At 42.7% G+C, this 20,094-nt stretch overlaps 1 protein-coding gene across 6 annotated transcripts in view; it reads left to right on the forward strand.

Moving 5' to 3' along the window:
* vangl1 (VANGL planar cell polarity protein 1) overlaps nt 1–20,094 on the forward strand; it is a 58,386-nt gene that overhangs the window by 22,252 nt on the left and 16,040 nt on the right. For 4 of the 6 annotated variants that reach the window (XM_021323236.2, XM_012875844.3, XM_012875845.3 and 1 more), the window contains one exon: nt 1,660–1,786. In XM_021323236.2, the coding sequence (XP_021178911.1) occupies nt 1,660–1,786 (127 nt within the window). Of the gene's footprint in view, nt 1–1,659; nt 1,787–2,188; nt 2,291–9,139; nt 9,377–20,094 lie in introns of those variants that run through there. The other 2 variants (XM_036127944.1, XM_036127943.1) reach the window with 2 other exon arrangements.

The following is a 20,094-nucleotide window of genomic DNA, read 5'->3' on the forward strand; positions in this document are numbered from 1 at the left end:
AAGAGAGCACATATAGTTGGTCCAAGTTAAAGCTCTGCCAATAGTTATGTCTAGGAGAAAGATAGTTTGCAGCAGTAGCATAGCCGCTGGCACCGTCCAGGACGGTATCACAGGTAAACGGAACACCAGGCCAGACGTAGCTACTATGAAGTGAAAAAAACAAAGAGAACTCAAAGTTAAAAGTTAAAATAATAGCAAATAATGCAAAATAGGAGAGCAGTAGGAGAATGTAGCAAAGTGAGGGAACATGGTCATGTCCTCCAGCAGCCAAAGCCTATAGCAGCATAACTACAGAGATAGCTCAGGGTAACCTAAGCCACTCTAACTATCTCAAACTTTCTCAAAAAGGAACGTTTTAAGATTAGTCTTAAAAGTAGACAGGGTGTCTGCCTCACGACCAAAACTGGGAGTTGGTTCCACAGGAGAGGAGCTTGATAGCTAAAGGATCTGCCTCCCATTCTACTTTTAGAGACTCTAGGAACCACCCGTAGACCTGCAGTCTGAGAGCGAAGTGCTCTGTTGGGACCATGTGAGGCAATCGGATCTCTGATATGAGCTTGATTATTAAGATTATGTGAGGCCATGATGATATCATTAGTGACTTCCACAAGAGCTGTTTCAGTGCTATGATGAGCTTGTGGCACTGATCTGTTTACTAAGGATAGATTACTCAAGTCTAAAATGGGGACAGTCATCAAAGAGTATACTTCCTTAAATAATTTGTTTTGGATTGGGTCTAATTTACTAGTTGCAGGTTTAGATGAGGCACATATTTTAGATCAGCTCAGAAAGTTCAACAGGATCTAAACAGTCCAAACACAGATCAGGTTCTAAAGATTCCTCCAATGTTACCTGATTTACCGAGGACGACATTGTCATTTTTGGGAGGGTGCCTACTTTATTTTTAATATAATTATTTTTGTTTGGAAAGAATCCCATGAAGCCAGGACTGCTGAGACCTAGGGGAATTAATAGATCAATAAAGATATGGTTGTTAGTTTGTCATCTCTACTAATAGATATCCTATACCATATTCTCTATACTCTAAATATACTCCACTGTATTCTTTAACATTTATTACAACATTGTTTGATAATGACCTACTATAACAACAACCTTTCAGGAGTGGATAACTGGGTTAAATTAAGGTCAAAGGTTATAAAAACTGGTCAGACAGGATAGCGTTGTGACAAAATATTATTTGTTCACACTTTTGAAGGGAGTATTGTTTTTTTTCGAGGGTTTTGTTGGTCAATCACATAAAATCCCAGTAAATCCATTAAGATTTGTGGTTGTAATGAGACGAGGAGCATGACTACTTTAGCACAGCACTGCTCAGCCCGTTTGGGTGTATTCTGCTTTACAGCATACTTCACCTTAAAGCCTCTGGTGGAAGGAAACGGATGGAGGATTAGCAAGGCTTTTCTCCTGTAATGGAACCAGCGAGTGAGAATTGTGCCACGTGGGGATGGGGATATTCAGGCGAGGATGAGGTTACCTGGCGTTCACGCTCTCCACGGGATTAGGGCTGTAATGGCTGGGGGGTCAGTCAAGCTAATGGAGCTCATGTGTTGCAGGTCACACGGACGGAGCGATACAAGGGGACGGATTGGGGCTGACGTGGGGCACCAACCATGTTTGCTTTGTTTTGTCTTCCAGGGAGCGAAGTCGGGACCGGCACAAGTCGCGTAGCAAAGACAGCCGCTCTGAAAAGTCTGTCACGATTAACACGCCGCCCGCCGAGCCACTGCTGGGCGACTCTTCGGTGCGGGGCGAGCAGGTTCAGGTAAGACTGCACTGTCTGTCCCCACAAGCTGCTGCAAGTGCATTTCTGGCTGGATGACTGCGCTGGTCTGATTTTGTAAAGGATTTGAGGAGATTTATCAGTTAAATGAGCGGGAAGGATAGTTGTGGGCCATCTGGTACGTCAGGGGAAAATCCAGGCGGGTCGGTCCACTTTCTGGTGATTCCAACAGGGAGCCTGAAACCCACAGACGGGATATGGATGCAGATAGCTGCCTCGGTTGTCAGTAGATCGTTGCTTGATCCTGTTTGTAAACTCAGCAGTCTCCAGGTTTGGCTGCAGGAACTGGGTCGGGTTAATGACAGGCGAGGAGGTAGACCCGGCAACCCCCTTTTAAAATGGATCAGGCCAAGCTGAAATTGCAGCGACGGCTTTTGCAGTCAGTCTAACAGTAAAACTCAGACATCATGTTGACTGTGATGTCTGCAGATAGAAGACCAAAGTATGGATTATGTGATGGATTATTTGACAAGGGAGAAATTTAAGGTAGGATTGTGAGATACCCGTCGTTTAAGATGAAAATAAGCTACGCAATTGGATATTTGAGTCTCGCGACTTGCTGTTGTTTGGCAGGTAGAAACTACCCACTCGTATTTCAGTTTCAAATGCAGGTAAGACATTTGATTGTGTTGTTTTGACTGAGACAAAAGACGGCTGAAGTATGCGACAGGTGGATCAGATAGCAGTGCCTCAGCTGGTTTGACATCAGCTGGCGTGTTAAGACGTGAACGTAGCGGTCGGACCAGAAGACTCCAAACCATCTCAGTCCAATAACAGAGACTGCGCAGGAAACGTAGCTGAGAAAGTCTGGTAGTTTCCGACCCTTAAATGATGGTAGAGGTTTGCAAGTATTCAAATAAAATTAGGGCTCTATGATATTTCAGGAATTGTGGACGAAAGACGGTAGTTTGTTTTCATTGCGCTTTAAATGGTCAGAGTTCAAGCTGACCCAGTTCTCTAGCAGCTGACTAATAATCCTCTTATACTGCATCTTAGATCAGTTACACTGATGCTTTTGTGGCCGTTTAGTGAGAATTGCCTCAGTTTCTCTAAACGGCTCTTGATATGAATGTTTTTGTAAAGTGTGGCAGCTTGGCCAAAATAAACAGACTTTCGGATCCAGGAAATGTTTAAGTAGTTTAGATTCCTTTGCTTCCTCAATAGTGATAAGAAAGCCTTCCTTTTATTCATTGAAATGAAATTCTGAATAATCTGTTTTTTAGGATATTGGAACATATAAAACATTTTTAATGTCTTAATCTTAATTTTTGGTCTTAAAAAGACCAGATGTTGATATTTGTGGTGTGCACAACTCATAGTGGTCCTGTTGACAGTCATCCACCTGAGCAGTGGATTTCTGCAGCTCCTCCAGAGTAGCCATGAGTTATCATGATTATTTATTCCCAAAAAATGAGCAGCCCCACCTTTGAAAATGTCCTGTTGGTTCACTGCAGGGTGATTGCTGCATGTGTTACATTTACTGACTCACAGTAATCGTCACTGCGGAGAGCATCTGCTTTGAGTCAGATGAACTATGAGTATGCAACGGTGTCAGCAGACAGACTCCCACAGGACATTTTGGTAAATAAGACATGGCATCATTTTATTGGTGCTAATTTCTGCAACTGGAGGCCTATCAGGTTGCAGAGTTAAATCCAGGATTCACTGCCACTTTTATAGTGTCAAAAAAAGCCACAAGGGTTTACATCAACAGGCACATTTCCTTTCTGTCTAACCTGGAAGTACATTTTCATTCCTTTTCATTTGACACAAAAAGACCTGACCCTAGGTGCTGACTTGCAAACAATGTAAGGCCGAGGGACTGATCAGTTATTTTTAGGCTTTTTATGATGTCTAATTTTTGCAAACCTTTGACCTGTCGGTAGTTATTTTAGCCAAGTCCGATTGGTCTTGAAGAGCCATAATTAAAAGGATTTAGCATACACCGCTCAAGACATTAAAGGAACGCTGTCTAGTCAGAGTAAAGGATCAAGTCGGTGATGGTTCTGGAATATTGATCTGGTCAGTTAAGCGGTAGAACGGGTTGTTGATCAGTGCCAGCTGTTCTGGTCTTAATGAAATGAGTAGCAGGTGCACTGAAGGGCCAACAATGGACCCTACAGAGGTTGCAGAGGCAGTCCAACTCCACCAGGAAGGCACATCAATACATCTTACTGTATCTCCCAGCACAGTCTCAAGAGCATGGAGGAGATTCCAGGAGACAGGCATTCATTTCAGGAAACTGGACAGGGGGGACGGAGGTCCTTAACCCATCAGCAGGACCGGTACCTGCTCTTTTGTGAAAGGAAAAACAGGATGAGTGCTGCCAGAGCCCTACAAAGTGACCTCCAGCCGGCCACTGAAGGTGTGAATGTCTCTGATCAAACCGTTGTAAACGGTGTTAGTGAGGGCCTGACTCTGTGCTCACTGCCCTGCACCATGGAGCTCCTCTGGCCTTTACCAGAGAACACCAGAATCAGCAGCTTTGGTACTGGCACCCTGTTCTTTTTTCACAGCTGAGAGCAGGTTCACTCTGAGCTCAAATTACAGACATGAAAGGATCTGGAGAAGCTGCAATGAACGTTATGCTGCCTGCAGCAATGCTCAACATGATTGGTTGGTCAGTGTTGGTTGCCTGTTGTGTAAAGCGCTTTTGGGTCGTCGGAGTTGATAAAGCGCTTACAAGCCATTTACCATTTAAATGTTCTTCTAATAAGAAAAACACTGAAATTCTGTGTTTCCAAACTGGCCCTTTCCTCCGATCATTCATGAATACCGGGCGACTCCGTAACCAAATGGTTTCTTAATGATTTTTTTTTTTGGCGGATGGCAGCTCGTTATCCTAGATGCCCCGCTCTCCCATCAGAGCGTTTTTCAGCTGCATCTTTCATCAAGTATTCAGCTGAATGAGCTCTTGAGAAAACAAGAGATTAACTGGCCTACTTGGCTCACTTTCTCTTATGGCAAGCCTCGCTAGTAGACTCTCCATGTGCGCGTTTGTGTTTTCGTGTCAGCATGCCATGTCTAATTTTAACACAGCAGAGGATTCGCCGTTCTGCGTGGCCATCGTCGGTGTCCTGCTTGTCCTGTTCACGCCGTGGTCTACAGAGGGTTTGCTTGTAGACGCTACCAGATCTACCGAGAGTAGAAATCCGCCGGCGTCTGAGACACACATATGCTCCGGAGTGTTTCTGTTTTTGTCCGCCTGCGTCAGTCTGATGTCAGCGTCTCGCTGTGCAGAGCTGCGCTCATTGCTCCACTGCTGGGACTTAATCAGCGCCTTGGCTGACAAAGCACCACGTTGCTTTAGGCAGGGATGTCCTCGCAATCGAGCGGAGAGCTTTCTCATGACTGTGTCTGTGATGTTTCGCCACAGGAATGATTAAAGAGAGAAAGGGTTGCCTGGGAATGGGTCGGAAAGCGCGACTGGGGAGACTGAGTTTAACACCAGGAGTGTTAAGTTGCTGAGCGGATTTGCCCGGAGATCAGTAGGAACTTTCTATGTTGTCTGCTTTGGTTGCTGCAGAGCTATGACTCAGCAGAAAGAAGGCAGAGGAAGATTTAGGAGAAAACGTTACGGATGCAGTTGCTTCCAACGTTATTCAACCCTATACTGCAAATTTAGGATTTTTGGCTAAATATACGAACCAGCAGCTGTTTCCCAAAAACAAAACAAAACAAAAAAAACCTGCTCAAACAAGAGCAATTCAATTTCCTCCACACAACACATATCACACAAGTGGTTTCTCCGAATTAAATACAAAAGTGGAAATCTTAATAGCCGCTGCGGTCTCTAAAGTATTCAACCTCTACTTGACAAGCATCTTCAGTACTTCATGCCAGCTTCTGGCAGCGTTCCTGAACAACCTGAGCCCACTCCTCCTGAGAAAACTCCTCCACTTCATTGATATTCTCTGGTTTGAGTGCTGCCACTGACTTGTTCAAATCCCACCACAGATCTTTTCATAAAGTTCAAATTAGGCAGCTATGATTGCCACTCTAGCATTTACCAGGACTTCTTCTGACTTTAAGATTTGTCTCAGGCCTCCAGCGAAAAGGGGGAGATTCCTGACAAGTAGTCCGACACGAGGTTTACCCTAAAATAGACAACTTGGAGCAGCATCGGCCGACTTAAAATAACGCAGAAAAAGGATAGATTGTCTCTACACAGTAAATGTACAGCCTTTTTCCTCTTTGCTAATCAGCTCCATCTCACACAGATTGGACAGAGACCATGTATGAACATGAATTTCCATGCCTGAACTTGAACTGGGCCACTCTGTTACCTGAATATTTAACTTTAAAATCAAAATATATATATATATCCTTGCTCCTACTAAATAAAAATTGTTATCAGCCACTTCTGCCTTTTGAGAAAACCTACTATTGGGGCTGAGCAATATGGCAAAAAAAAATTAAATCTCAGATTTTACTATCCCAAATCTGATAAATCGATTTTTTTCCCCCCCACCTTTTCATTTCACAAAGAGAAATTAAAGAAATTGTTTTAAAAACTTGCTTTTATGTCAAGTATTTCGTCTGGGAGTTGACCTGAATTCAAAGTGCAACTAAACACAAGCTGTGAAACTTACTTGTAAAACAAGATGGCCGTCCTGCCACTTCACTTGTGTAACTTCAAACTAACAAAAAGCCTCATATTAGGGTTAAAAGTTTCGCCTTTACAATATTTTGATAGTATACTCAGCACTGCATGCTATTCGAATTAGTCGATGAAATCGATTTATCGCCCAGCACTACCTACTATAGAAAAAGTTATTTCCTCTTTTTAGGTTTTAGAACAGAGAAGCAGGAAACACTTTATAACAAGAAGAAATCAAATATTTAATAATGCAAACCCTATTGAGTCTGTCAATGTTCATGAAAAATGGCTAAAAAAACAAATACATTAGTGAATAAATGCATGAAGCACACCATTTGCAACTAATTGACTGTACCAAAAAAGTACCATTAAGTGATTATTTTGTTTTGGGACATAGCATGAAACTGAAGCTCTGCCAAAACCAGCTTTCATATCAGCTTCCTAGATAAAAAAAAAACGTCACATTTATGTATCAAGACCGCTGTGATGAACCCAAAGCGCCACACGTGGCTCTGCAGCAGAAATCTGCAGAGTTCTGGTCCAAACCATGGCTGTCGGCCTGCTGGAAGATGAACCTGTGGACCAAGTTTCTCGCAGTCTCTAACAGACCTTCTTCCAGTATTGTCCTGTATTTAAGTCTTTTCTTCAACTTTCCGTAACATTTTTAGTTTTTCATAAATTCTTATCAGCTTTCATGCAAGCTCCATAGAAAAGATCCATATACTCAAGCAGAGCTGTTCTAACAGGTTCCTTCATTTTTAGGACCCACTCCAAAGCCCCATACGTGTGAATTTGGAAATGGCGTCTCCACGTACATTATGAGCTGCATTTGTAGGCAGGCCTTTGGTGTCAGTACTCTGTGTCCACGTCTGCTCGCTGCAGCCGGCTGGATGTTAGTAGAAGTGAGCACAGCGGAGGTATTGAGTTTGTATTGATGCACTAGTCCAGGCGCGGCTCATGTTAGTGACAGAGTCAATCTATCGCCCTGTTATTGGGCGTTAAACTGTATGTTGGATTCGGTATTAAGTGGCAGATCTGTGTCGCTCAAGTTGATGGAGATTGGCAGTTCCTCAGCGTAAGGATGGGTTCCCAAGCCTGATGTGTTAAAACATTTCTATGGACTCTCCTTTGTCTCCAAAGGAAGAAATCCTTGTAAGATCCCTGTTTCCCTGCACGTATAGCTCCGATAAATAAACTATTACCATTACCCCCAGTCCCCATGGAGTCCCCCCCACCGTCCGCCCATCCTCGCCCCGTCCTTGCAGCTCAGCGTAGCTGTGCAACCTCAGCTGCTCTGTGATCTCAGCTGTTTGCCAACTAGAGCTGAACGTCGCACATGGACCATACGGCACAAGCAGCGCAGCTTTCGGTACTCCTCGGCAGACGGCCAGCCGCGCAGGTAGCCTTGCCGCTCCGCCCGCGCTCAACCAGAGGGAGACGCAGGAGCAGATATGTCCAGGACCTGGAAGAGGCAGAGAGCTTGCGTTCATGTCTGGGACCCCTTTTTTCTGGTAAGAGCGTTTACGGCTAGCAGGCTAATGGGGCTTCATCGTCTGGTAGATGCCACTTTTTCACACGTTTAATGACTTAAGTTTCAGAGGAACTTCTTGTAAGGAGATGAAAGGATCAAGCAACATCTGGCATAACTTTGGGTCACTTGGCCTCTTAGCTATTTCTTTCCCCCAACCTTGCCATTTTGTCCCTTTCTACCTCTATTTTGTATCCTTGTGAGATTATCTATGAGGCACGTTCTATGCGTTGTAGTTCTACGCGTTGCTTCAAGTTTAGCTCTCCTCTGTTTCCTTCAACTTAAAAAAATCTTTTAACGTAATGCTATTTGGTTTTAATGATCACCATGGTAATTGTGAAGTATTAGTCGAGTTAGTCTGGTATGGTTATAAATAATCTTTGCCCTAGGCGCTGCGCTGTGCTTCTTTCTGTAAGAGATGTTCTTACCAAAAAGTTTGCGCAACATGTATGAAATGCTCTAAGGGGACAAACGTAATAGTTAAAACACCGATGCGTGTGTAGTCTCCAAGAGTATTCAAAGTATGGCCTGAGCTCTGGGATAGTAGAGTTAAAAGTTGGAGGTCTCTCGTGTGTAGAGTATGACCCGACCTTCATGGCGTACAGTGATTGGACGCGCTGCGTTCTACCTTCCTGAAAGCACACGTGAACATGCATGTGACCGCGACGCCACGGTGCTCATTGGGTCAGAAGCAATAAATGGAGAGCGATGCCGAGGAGAGAGACGAGCACAGAGAAAGGAGGGGAAAAGAGCGAGGATGCCTCGAGGGGGGGATAAACAGAGCGAAAAACAAGGCCCTCCTAAGTGGGGAACAGCGGCAACTAATTGGGGCTAATTGTTTAATTTGCTGATTGAAGTCAGATTTGTGCTCCTGTGGTCAGCTTCCCTCTCCATCCATCCTTTCATCCGTCCTCTCAGCTCCAGCTGCTGCCAGGACTGCCCGTGCGCTCGCCTCCTCGCTCCCTCCTTCCCGCCTCCTCTTCATCTCCCCACGCTCCCTCGCGCCGGCGTCTTTCTTCACAAACCGGCCTAACATTATGTGCCAAGTGAGCGCACAGTCCCATACAATACCTCCCGAGGCATGATGGGAGAGCTTTCTATATAAAGACAGATAAAGCGCGCGGCAGAGGGGGGGGGGGCGGACAGTCGGTGAGGTCACAGTCAAATTGACACTCCGGGATGGATCGGGGGGGGAATGAAAGCTCTGGCTTAGCTCAGACCCGACGTTTGTGTGAGTAAAGCGGAGGTCCGGTTCAGAAGCTGCGGGTTATTTTGGATGCTGTCGCCAACGGTGATGGAGGAAGGCGACGAGGTTCTGCAGGTGCTGGAGATCTGCGAGGCTGCAGAGGAAAGGAAAGAAGTGCTCATCAGCACCATAGAAGGAGAGACCCAGAGGAATTCGCCTCCCCTGGCCAGCTGTGGACCAGACTCTAAAACGAGCCAGGTAGGATGGACAAGTCGCTTTAGCTAACGCGGTGACTGACGACGCAGCAGAGCTGTAGTGACCCGATTATGTGCTGCCGGTTAATTCAGTGTAAACAACAGATGTTGGCTTTTAATGCTCAGAGTGGTTCCCAATGAGTTCATGTGCATGATCTGGGATGCGCGTGCGCTCGGGCGTAAACTTTGAACAGCGCACCGTTCGCTGTGTTTACATGTCGCGGTATTTGTGCTCTTAGATCGAATGCCGCCGCATCACGGGGCGGTTGTGAAGGCAGCTGGAGTGGAAACAAGGGTTCTGCCAGTTTCTATGGAGCTGATTGTGTCTTACACTTCACAGAGAAATTGAAAAGGTTCTCAGTTTGTTTATCCTACTTGAATTTTTCAGCATTGTTAATAATTTTGTTTGATAGCCCTTCACAACTCTCCGGTTTTCCTTCTCTTTTCAAGTTCGGCTCAGCCCTCATCTCCATTGTCTGCCCCAACAGTCATTAGTTTTTTGTTTTTTTTCCCCTGTTTCCTTCCTTGTCCTGACAAGTTCCTGGCTGCCGTACACGTTATCCACACTGTGTTTAAACTGCTACGGGTAGCTCTTTGGGAATGCATGTTGCTATATTTTTTTCACAGGCACAAACACATTGCCACCCTCCCAGGAGTGAGCACTGTGCACATACGGTAATCCTGCACAGAGTGAGGGGGCTTTGTTTGCGGTCTACTTGGGGCCGAGCAACATAAAACAGGCCTGTGGTGGACGCTTGATTTACTCTGAGAGATGATGGCTGTTATTTAGACCCGGGTGGAGAAGACGGGGACAAAAGGCCCCTAACACCAACCAATTTAATCACAATTTTGTTGTTTTGTGTGATCTACCAAGTCAATTAAATTCCATCTTAAAAAGTGTGGTGTGTGTTTATCTTTGGCCTCAATGGCCCTTACAGCTGGAGTCTCTACCAGTTTTGCACATCTATAGACTGAAGATTTTACCCAATCTTCACAAAGCAGCTCAAGGGTGAGCATCTGCAAACGTGTGTTGCTTGTACATCTTGCAGCAGACTCAGTTGGATGACGCTCCTGCTGTAAGGTGAATGTCCATCCTGCTGAATAAAAGCATTCCCCAATATCATGATGCTGGCACTACCGTGGTCCACCCTGGCAATGGTGTGTTCAGAGAGCGGTGTAAAGATTTTTGAAACATGTAGCATTTTACATGTGGGGCAAAAAGTTAATTTCTTTCTTCATGTGACCAAGTCTCTAGCCAGCCTTGGAGACAGAAGATTTTCCCCATTTCTTTTTGCAGAGTACCTCTAACTGCCATTGAACGACGGGGGTCTGTGAAAACCTGTTTGTAAGTCTTGCCCAGAATATTCAGTTGGATTTAAGTCTGGTCTTTGATTAACTTGAGATATCTAACTTAAACGATGCCTGCTGCAGAAGAGCATTCCCACTCCATAGTACTGCCACCACCAAGTTTCAGAATCAGGACCGGAAATTGTTATTTTCCAAAGCACATGATTCCCGATTCCTTGCTTTAGACCTTTCCACTATCAGATCCCGTGGCTTCCCTGAAGCTTTCTGTCGGTACCAGGTGTTAGCCAACAGCCACTTGTGATGGTACAGCTCTTCTCGTTCAGCCGATTTGTTCGGAGAACTAACAGCTTGTTTCTTTGCTCAGCACCAGGTCAACACAACAGCCAGGTTCACATTCTGAGCAGATAAATGAATAGTTTATTTTTTACATACCTCCTGAAATTTACTGTTTTTTTTTTTTAACCATTTGGACTTAAAGTATGGCTGCTTTCCTTACTATGTTACAGAGTTTTTGGCATTCATGTGGTTTTGATTTGAGCTTTTTGAATGTAGTGGAACGTTTGGAACAGAGGAGTTTTTATCTGGTTTAAGGGTCTCGCAGAGTTTTTAACGCACAGCAGCAAACAGTCCACGTTGCAGCAATTAGTTTACACGTCTGGATTTTTATCAGACAAAGAAACTTTGTGGCGCCTTATCTCTCCGCTTCTGGTATGCTTTTCACGCCGCTTCATCTGAGCCCGTTATCGTGCTTGGTGGAACGTGATGGAGAGATTTACTTCGAAGTTGGACCATAGATTTAGACTGTTGTTGTTATGGGGGCTTGCCTCTGTGCTAGATTATGCTAGATTAGTGCCATTTCTCTGCGCCTTTAACATTTGTTCTTTAAGTCCTCAAATTTAAATCGGCACCAAAGATATTCCTATATGTAGGCGCTCGCACTGATGGCCATGGTAATTGGCAGCCCTGGTAAAGATGTGTAAAAAAATAAAATAAAATAAAAATGTCTTTTAGCTGCTGGCCTTGGATGAGGATCCATATAAATCTTGCCACTATGCTCAGCGAGCAGGGTGATTTTGTTGGTTTAAGAAAAAACTCTCCAAAACACTCTGTTGAGAACTGTACCAGAGAGTGGCATCTCCATTATAACCATATTGTGCTGCCTGTTTAGTTTCTATACCATTAAGGAACATTCTACACAACCTAATATATTTCCAAGCAGCCAAATTTTTCTTTTCTTGGAGTAGTAGGCTTTATTCAGCCAGCTGACCGGCAGTTCATAGCAACAGGTGGGGTAGGGGTAGTGCAACTCTCCACTATGCTTTATACTGGCTGAGAAAAGTACTTACTCTGGTACTTCCTCTGTGAGCATATAAGTGACTTTGAACTGGGGATGCACCGATATGAAAATCTGGGCCGATAATGATATCCGATATTAATATTGCAGTTGTGTTTGATAACCGATATTTACCGATGTGTGTGTGAGTGCATCTATATATATGTGTGTACACACATTTACGTTTCTGTTATTGTCAAATTTAGTACAACTTTGAACCGACTGAAAACTATGCTAACAGAATTTGTGAATGTGAGTTATACACTCCTATATAAAGACTTATAGAGACTTATACGCTGCCTTTCGTACGTCTTCTTTCGACACAGTGGAAAACCTACCACACTGCTGACATTTAGTCTCTGCTTCATTTAAAAAAAACAAAAAAACAGCTGTGATGCATCTCTGCCTCTTTTCACATGACCTAAAAAATTTGCATAACCAGCTCCCTCCCGTCTCGCTCTTGAAACACAGGCACATAGGGCAACTAGATGGAAATAAACATCGGTTGTTAATATCGACCCAGTTTTACTTATCGGACAGATACAGATGGTAGTGCCGATATATCATGCATCTTTACTTTGAACCATAGAAACAGGATGACTGAAAACCTTAGCAGGTATGATACCTTTTAACTTTTGAAACCCTTCATAAATTTCTATGAGTAACTAGCCCATTAAACAAATGTGTGGAAACCCCCTTAATGTCCACTGTTAAGTGCAGTTGAGGATCTGTGACACAGTGTCTCATGGATGGCATCATGAACTATTTGAAATACTTGATTTTAAATAAAAATCTGACAGAGAAAGTTAATTGTCTTTGGATTTTCAGCAGGTTAATGATCCCAAACATTTGGTTGAAGGAACGTCTTTCCCACGCTTTGAACTGTGCTCATGTATCCAGGGCTTAATTTTTGAAAGATTAAGCTTAGTAAAGTTGGTGAAGCCTACCCCCCCCCCCCCATCAAGTACTGTCTTGAATTTCTACCTTCCAGCAAACACATCAGCAACGTCCATTGCACATGCTGCTGAGCCCAATGCATCACTGCAGATGTAGAATAAGAGCGGACGTGACAGGTACCAGGTTTCCTCGTGTGTTTTCATGATGCACAGTGTATCTGCGGAGGGTTTCGCGCCTTCATTTGTCGTCGCCTCTCTGAATCAGTTGTTTTCCTCCCTTTAATTGGCCGTCTTGTTATCAAGCATCCCTCGCACTCTCTCACTGTTCTCCTTTCATTTCTCTTTGTACTCCGTCTCCTCTCCCGTTCCCATCGGTTTCATTTATTTTGCCGTGATGAATGGTACCAGAGCTGATGTAAGGCTGCTGAGCTGGAACCAGATCAGCCTGTGGTGATCGGGTAATCCCAAGAGAAAATGTGGGTCACTAATGTGTATTTTTAGTCCCACTGGCAAACGGGAAGTCCAAGCTAGTCTTGATCCTTTAGAAATTAAAAACTGATTTTTTTGGAAGATTTTCTTTAATTAATAAGCCGACTCTATTGTATTTTCTTTTTTTGTTGTTAATGGTTTTAAGACATCTTTTACTAGAAGTAATGAAGTTTTCTTACATAGAAAAATATAAAGGTAGTGATGGAGTTCTATGTCTTGGCTAAGAGGCTGTGATTTATACGCTCTTCGGACCTGCTTCCTCAGGAGTTCGGCATTAATGCCCATTGATTTACACTCATGATATGCACAAAAACACACAAGCTGCTAATTTTAGCAGGTGGACGGGGTTAGAGCGCAACAATTTGTTAACAACTGAACAGAAGCAATCTACTCAACAATTAAAGCTTTAGCTCATTTATTAGGGAGCGGCAGTTGCAGCTCAGAGGCCAATTTGTAATATTTAGTCCAGCTCTGACTTAGGGATACTGATTTTAGCAAATTCTCACTTCATCCCAAGAATCGGAATCCTTTCTTGTCATTGTGCAGGAATGCATAACGAAACAAAATATAGATAAAATATATTTGAACTTAAAAGTACAAGTACAAGTACAGTTCCATTGGCATGATAGTCATAATAACTTTGGGTTTTTAATGATTTATTTGAACTGTAATTCTTTATTATACAACCCATAACTACAGATATATTCTTGAAGACAAGAATTAGGTGCAGAAATAAAAAAGTTTGTGTGAACTTTCTTCTAATTGTTTTGGCATATTAGTCAATCTGCACATATTTTGTAGCCATCAGCTGGTTTAAAATTGGACTGGCTTCTCATCAGAACTGGTAAAGATCAATAAAGTTGGTGGTTTTCCAGGCACAAAACCAACCAAGCATTATGTAGACGTTTTTAGTTAGGATAAAGGCCAGTGGGTTACCAGGCAGTTGTTGGCTCTGTTTGATGGTAGTTCCTCTAGGTTTGGTGAGGTGTCGTTTCTGGCGGGGAAACTAGTTCAAAATAGCCAACAAAAGCTTGATTTCTAAGTTTGAAAAAGATGGATTTGAGCCACAGTCTTATGATTGATCCTAAGATTTACATGGTAAACATTTGGCGGTGAAGAAAGTAAATTTGGTGTATCAAGCTACTGAAAAATGTTGGTTTTCTATATCTTGTGCTGCTTAGTCTGTGCAGCAGGCTGCTCCTCTGACCCTTCCTGTAAACAGCATCAATGTTGTGACTCCAATCCAGTTCAAGTGAACACCCAGGTACTTACAGGAGTCCAGTCTCAACATCAGGCGTTCACCAGTGAGGTGGAGAGGCACCTGTGGAAATCCACCCCTAGCTCCTTGGTGACACAAGGGGTTCATACAAAGGCTGAAGATGAACCAGGTTGTTCTCTGAGCCCCCTAGAGAATGGACAGGTGATAGCTGTATGGCTCCTAGCTGTTGGCATATAAGTCCTGATTGAACTTGTTTAGACACAATAAGTAAATTAAGTTTACATATAATGTAGCAGTGGTGGTTTTGCATGATTCAGTATCTGTTTTCCAACAGGCATATTATTTGGCATGTTGGCCAAAAAGTAAAATTTTATGCTCGTTTGGAGACTATAATTAGGGCACCTTCTTCCACATGTTTGACAGGGCTTCCTATCAGTTTCTTTAGTTATGCTTTATTATTCCCAATCTTCTATAAAGAACAACTTTGTAGAACAAACAACTAAAAACTGACGAGTCGACAGATTGCTCCATGGCCCTCTCTCCTACTAATTAGCTGACTTCTAAAGGCCGTTGTTTGTGCTGGATTCTGTTTAGACATAACAGAGCAAAGGAGGCTTGACTTTTTATTTGTTGAACATCTAGGAAACCATGTAGCCCTTTGCTTCATTGTGCAGTACTTACATTTTGTTAGCCTGTCACATAAGATCCCTAAAAACCTGAGAACATTGTGGTCACAAATATTGAAAAGGTTGAAGGGGTGAAAACCTGTGGCAGACACTTGTTCGGCTAAAAAGAGGCAAAAACAAGACTGTTTTGCTCTGGACTTAGTTCACATCAGCAGATAATTGCTCCGTGTGAATAGACGACCTGTTGCTAAGGGCTCTCCATTACTCACGAGGAGGTTTTCACTGTTCTCTTCTGCAAACACTCTGCCCTACGTTCGGCTGGACTTGAGTAGAAATAATGTGCGTTATTTGATGAGCTCTCTGCCATGCTTTGCAGCTGCAATTCTTCTCTTAAGTGTGGAATACTATAAAAAAGATGGTGAGTTTGTTCAAGTTTTATAATCTGGCTAAATGTGTGAGGTTTGATTTGGAACGCCTGTGTCAGGTTCCCCCCAGGAATGTGCTACCAGGTGAACTCTGACTCTTTGAACTCCGGTTCTGCATTCCAGAGTCTAGTTCAGTCCTCATGAGGTCGGTCCGTGGACACGTCTTTCTCTCTTTTTCTCTCTGGAGAAATGTGGACAGTAACCTGCAGATTTACAACCTCGGGTCAAAGGTCAGATGAACTTGAGGTGGACCTCATCAAAGAGACCCGGTGAAAAGCACACCCAGTGAATAGCCGACTTGTCAGCAGCTCAGAACAATGCTCTGCTTCAGCTAAATATGAAACCCGATTCTCATCTTTTATTCATGTTTGTACAAATCTGAACTAAAAATACTTTGTTTTTACAGTATCTCTTATGCGTTTTTTAATTTTAGATATTTTACAGACCTTAAAGCTGTGTATAAATCATAAAACTTGGTGTGCAGAAGTTATTTTAATACTGTAATGTGTCAAGATTTTAAATTATGAAAGGAATTTTTCAAAACCTGAGAGATCCCACACATGGCGATTGTAAAAATCGTAGATATAACATATTGTGTCCGGTGAAATGACAAAAGTGTAACACGCTACACACGTACACATGTCTCTTGGGGACATTCAGATGTCTCTCAAACCCTCTCGAGATCAGACGTGAGTTCAGAGTAAATAAACATGGATGACAAGGTACAACAATGGCGAAAGTGAAGAAAATGGAGTGGAGACAACACAGGGCTCTGCGCCTACTACACTATGATATGGAGGGGAGTTGCTGTCTTTTGTTTATTTTGTTATTATTATTTTTCTGAGTTTCTGTCACCTCGCTTTCTGATTGGCTGTACATCGCATTCAACAGGCTGCGTGCTCGTTTGCCCTCTTAGGACACCCCCCTTGCTAGGATATCAGGCTAAGACCATCCAACGTGTTGAATATGCCCGACTTGAGAGGTCCCAACATCCTTCTGAGCGGACTAGACCACTCTTAACCCACCACACACACGGAAGAAATATCTCTTAAGAATATTGCTGCACTCCATTTTCCTCGGAAAACGAAAATAGGAGCTGGGAATGGCGTAAACCCGAGTAAAAAGCGTTCCATTTAACACAGTCAGAGAAGTCAGGATTCCAAGATAAAAACAAAAAAAAATAAGGTTTAGGATTCCAACATGGTGACGGCCAGGAAAGCTGTAGTTTTGTTCATAGTACCTCTTATAAACGTCCTTTAAAGCTGTACTTTCCACATACAAATACCACTTTTAATTTGTTCGCTTTAGAGTTGCAGCCACTACACGGAACATTGACTTTAGATGCACTGTTACAACTGTGTCTTCTAAAATAAACATCTTTTATCACAGTTTACTGTTGTTGATGCGAGGAGCTGCCATGTTGGATCCGACAATCGGCCTTGAAACATTTCTCTGACTTTCCAAGGGGAAATTTCCGAGTTCTGACTCAAAATGGAATGCAACGTATCTTAAGAGCAATCACAACAATCAGGGCATGTCGGAAGGAGACGATCGGGGCAAAAATTTTATTGCTGTGTAAACCTGGTTTCCATTAGCAGCACTATTCAGGCACTATTCAACTTTTTTATTAATTCAGATTATAACTAAATTGTAAAAATGAGCAAACCTAACATAAATCATAACAATGAATGTATCTTCTTTTTAATGGCTATTGTGATTGTTTTTAAGCAGCTCAGATTTTACACGCATGATAAAGTTTGTATACTATACTATCGTTAAGTAGAAAAATAATCACTTTTTTATTCTTAGGCAAGTTTTTTTGTGCTCATTGTGATAATATATGCTGATGTCAGTCAGGCAACATTAATAATTAATCCCAGTGAAGAAGGATTGCTGCTTTCTGGCTATTAAACGTGAAGCCACAAATATTCTGATATATTTTGATATATTTAATAAATGCTTTCTTTTATTTATCCGGATTGTAAAATACTTCATGCATAGTTTGCTAGCTAATAGTACTGATAGTCCCAGCATGAACTAGTCCAGGTTCAGTGTCTGCTTTTTCTGGAAGATAAAGTCTTCAAACAGATTAATGTTATTTTAGGTGACCTATCCTGCCGGCGATCATCATGTATCTTTCGGAGCGGGATCTCAGTCTGCGTAATTACATCTCTTTGATTCTCTCCTGTCGGATCACAGAAACTGTGATTAAAGCTGATCTCATTCACATAGTTTCCTGCTTTGTCCGTCAAAGAGTAGAGCGGCTCTGAAATTATGCCCGCAAGGTGAACAGTCTCAACCGCTTTTGAACGTTGTTTCGCTTTAAGTGGTCAAGGGAGGAAAAAAATCAAAAAAAAAAAAAAAATGCATGACGCTCCTGTTAGTTCCTACAAACTGGCATCAGGACCCGTGTTTTACCTGGAGCAGGCTCTTGCAGGCGGCCAACGGTACCGGGCGTGAAGACACAACTTAGCATAATTTATAGGGTTTGCCTGCTAGAACATGTGCTTTCAGTTTATGTAAAGTTGGAAGCAAGGATGGAGACTCCCAGCCTCCAGCATGCCTCTGCTAGTTGCTAACAGAACCAGGTGCACGCGCACACACACACATGTATATATTTATATTTAAAAATAGGTCTCTGCGATCAAAAATGTCTCTAATGAACGTGTTTTCAATCTTAATCAACACTACTTAACCAACATAAGATCATGCACTCATTTGAGCTTAAATTCTAAGTTTTGATGGCTCTCTTGGCATCATCTCTAGGTTTCGATTCTGGGAAATATAACTTCGGTTTGCGTACTTGCATTGAAAGCAGCGGAGCGGAGGCACAAGCTTTAGGAAAATCAGATGCCAACAAAGGCAGTTATCTGGGAGGAGCAGCCTGATGGCAGTTTTTATACTTCTCTGTTCTGAGGCCGCAGTGTTTATGATTCTGTTCCTTAAAAAAAAAAAATCTCTGTGTAATACAGTGAAGTTGTATAAAAATAGACACTGTCCCATGAATGCAAACGCATGAGTGAGCAATGCCTTGTGCAGCCCTTTGAGAAGCCGAACGAGGTGAAATGCAGCCGTATACGTGCAGGACACGTCCCACTGTTTTAACCTTGTGAAAGCTGATTCAGGAGAGGTTAAGGTTTTTGCTTCATTAAGGGTAGAAAGACAGCCTGGTCATTCTGCATGGATGTTTCTATTGTTCTCATTGGCTTTGCTTTCTCCTCGCCTTCCCCTCTGCTCCTTATCTGCCTGTATGGATCATCTCATTGATATTCTCCTTAAAATAAATCTCATATATTGCACTTAATTGGTTGCATTTTTATGTATTTTTTTAACCTATTGTTCTTTTTTTAGCTGATGGCTGTGGCCTCTTTTTTTTTTTTTTTGCCAGCATAACTCTCAGCCACTCGCAGACCCGTGTTGTGATTGCTGTGTAAAGAGTCCTTATCTCTTGTTTTTTTAGCCGCTCTGCTGCGACTCGGCTGACGCTTGTTATCTGCGGATGCAGTCAGACCCAGACGTCAGCGAATAGCCCACTTGGCAGCTCTCTTTAGTTTACTTTTTCCACTTGACGCGCTCTATTCCTTTCCTTCTCGTAGGCTTGGAAAGACCCTAACCTCATATTTTTTTCAATAAGGGTTTCAAATGTACAAAGTGTAAAAGGAATCCACTTTTAGCAGCAATATCATATGGTCATATTTTTTATGATTTTATCAGTTGTTTACATTGTTTTAGAGAAATTTTAGCTTACTTCTATTCCAAAGATTGCTTCAGTTTATTGTTGTTGATGCAGGATGTCGTTCTTGTTCATCTCTTCAAAGGTCTCACCCCACCGTTTCAATCAGTTGGAGGTCTAGATTCTAGCTGGCCTATTTCACAAGCCATTCTGTTGTAGATTTACTGCTGTTCCCTGTTGACAAGGCTAGGGGAGCCAGGTTTATTTGTATAGCACATTTCAGTGACTTCAGCATTCTATAATTTCAGCATTGGGCGACGTTAATGGACAGATGGCATCCCTTTTTTAAGTCTGAAATGGTGTGATGTACAGAGGTTCTCTCAATGACTGGTTCACTGCCAAATCATCAGCCAACTACCATCGTGCCTTACTGTGAGAATGAGGCGTTTGGGCTGATATGCTGCTGTGATTGGGCAGATGACACCAAATTAAAACCAAACGATGTTGTTCCAGGGGTCTCGTGGTTTATTCAGCGACCACTTTTTAATCTGCAGCCGTGTTGCGATGTTCTTTTCACACTGAGGACTCATTCTCCTCGTTTAACACTTTCAAAGGTGCCAAATTGTTTGGCATTTGTCTTATTTTTCTATCATGAATTTTAATATTTATTATACAAAACCAAGGCTTGTAGATCCTGAAATGTACAGGAGCTCTCTGGTGTTTTTTTTTTTTAATGTCCCCGAGTGTTATACG

The sequence above is a fragment of the Fundulus heteroclitus genome, chromosome 24 (genome assembly GCF_011125445.2).
Source record: "Fundulus heteroclitus isolate FHET01 chromosome 24, MU-UCD_Fhet_4.1, whole genome shotgun sequence".
Taxonomy (NCBI): domain Eukaryota; kingdom Metazoa; phylum Chordata; class Actinopteri; order Cyprinodontiformes; family Fundulidae; genus Fundulus; species Fundulus heteroclitus.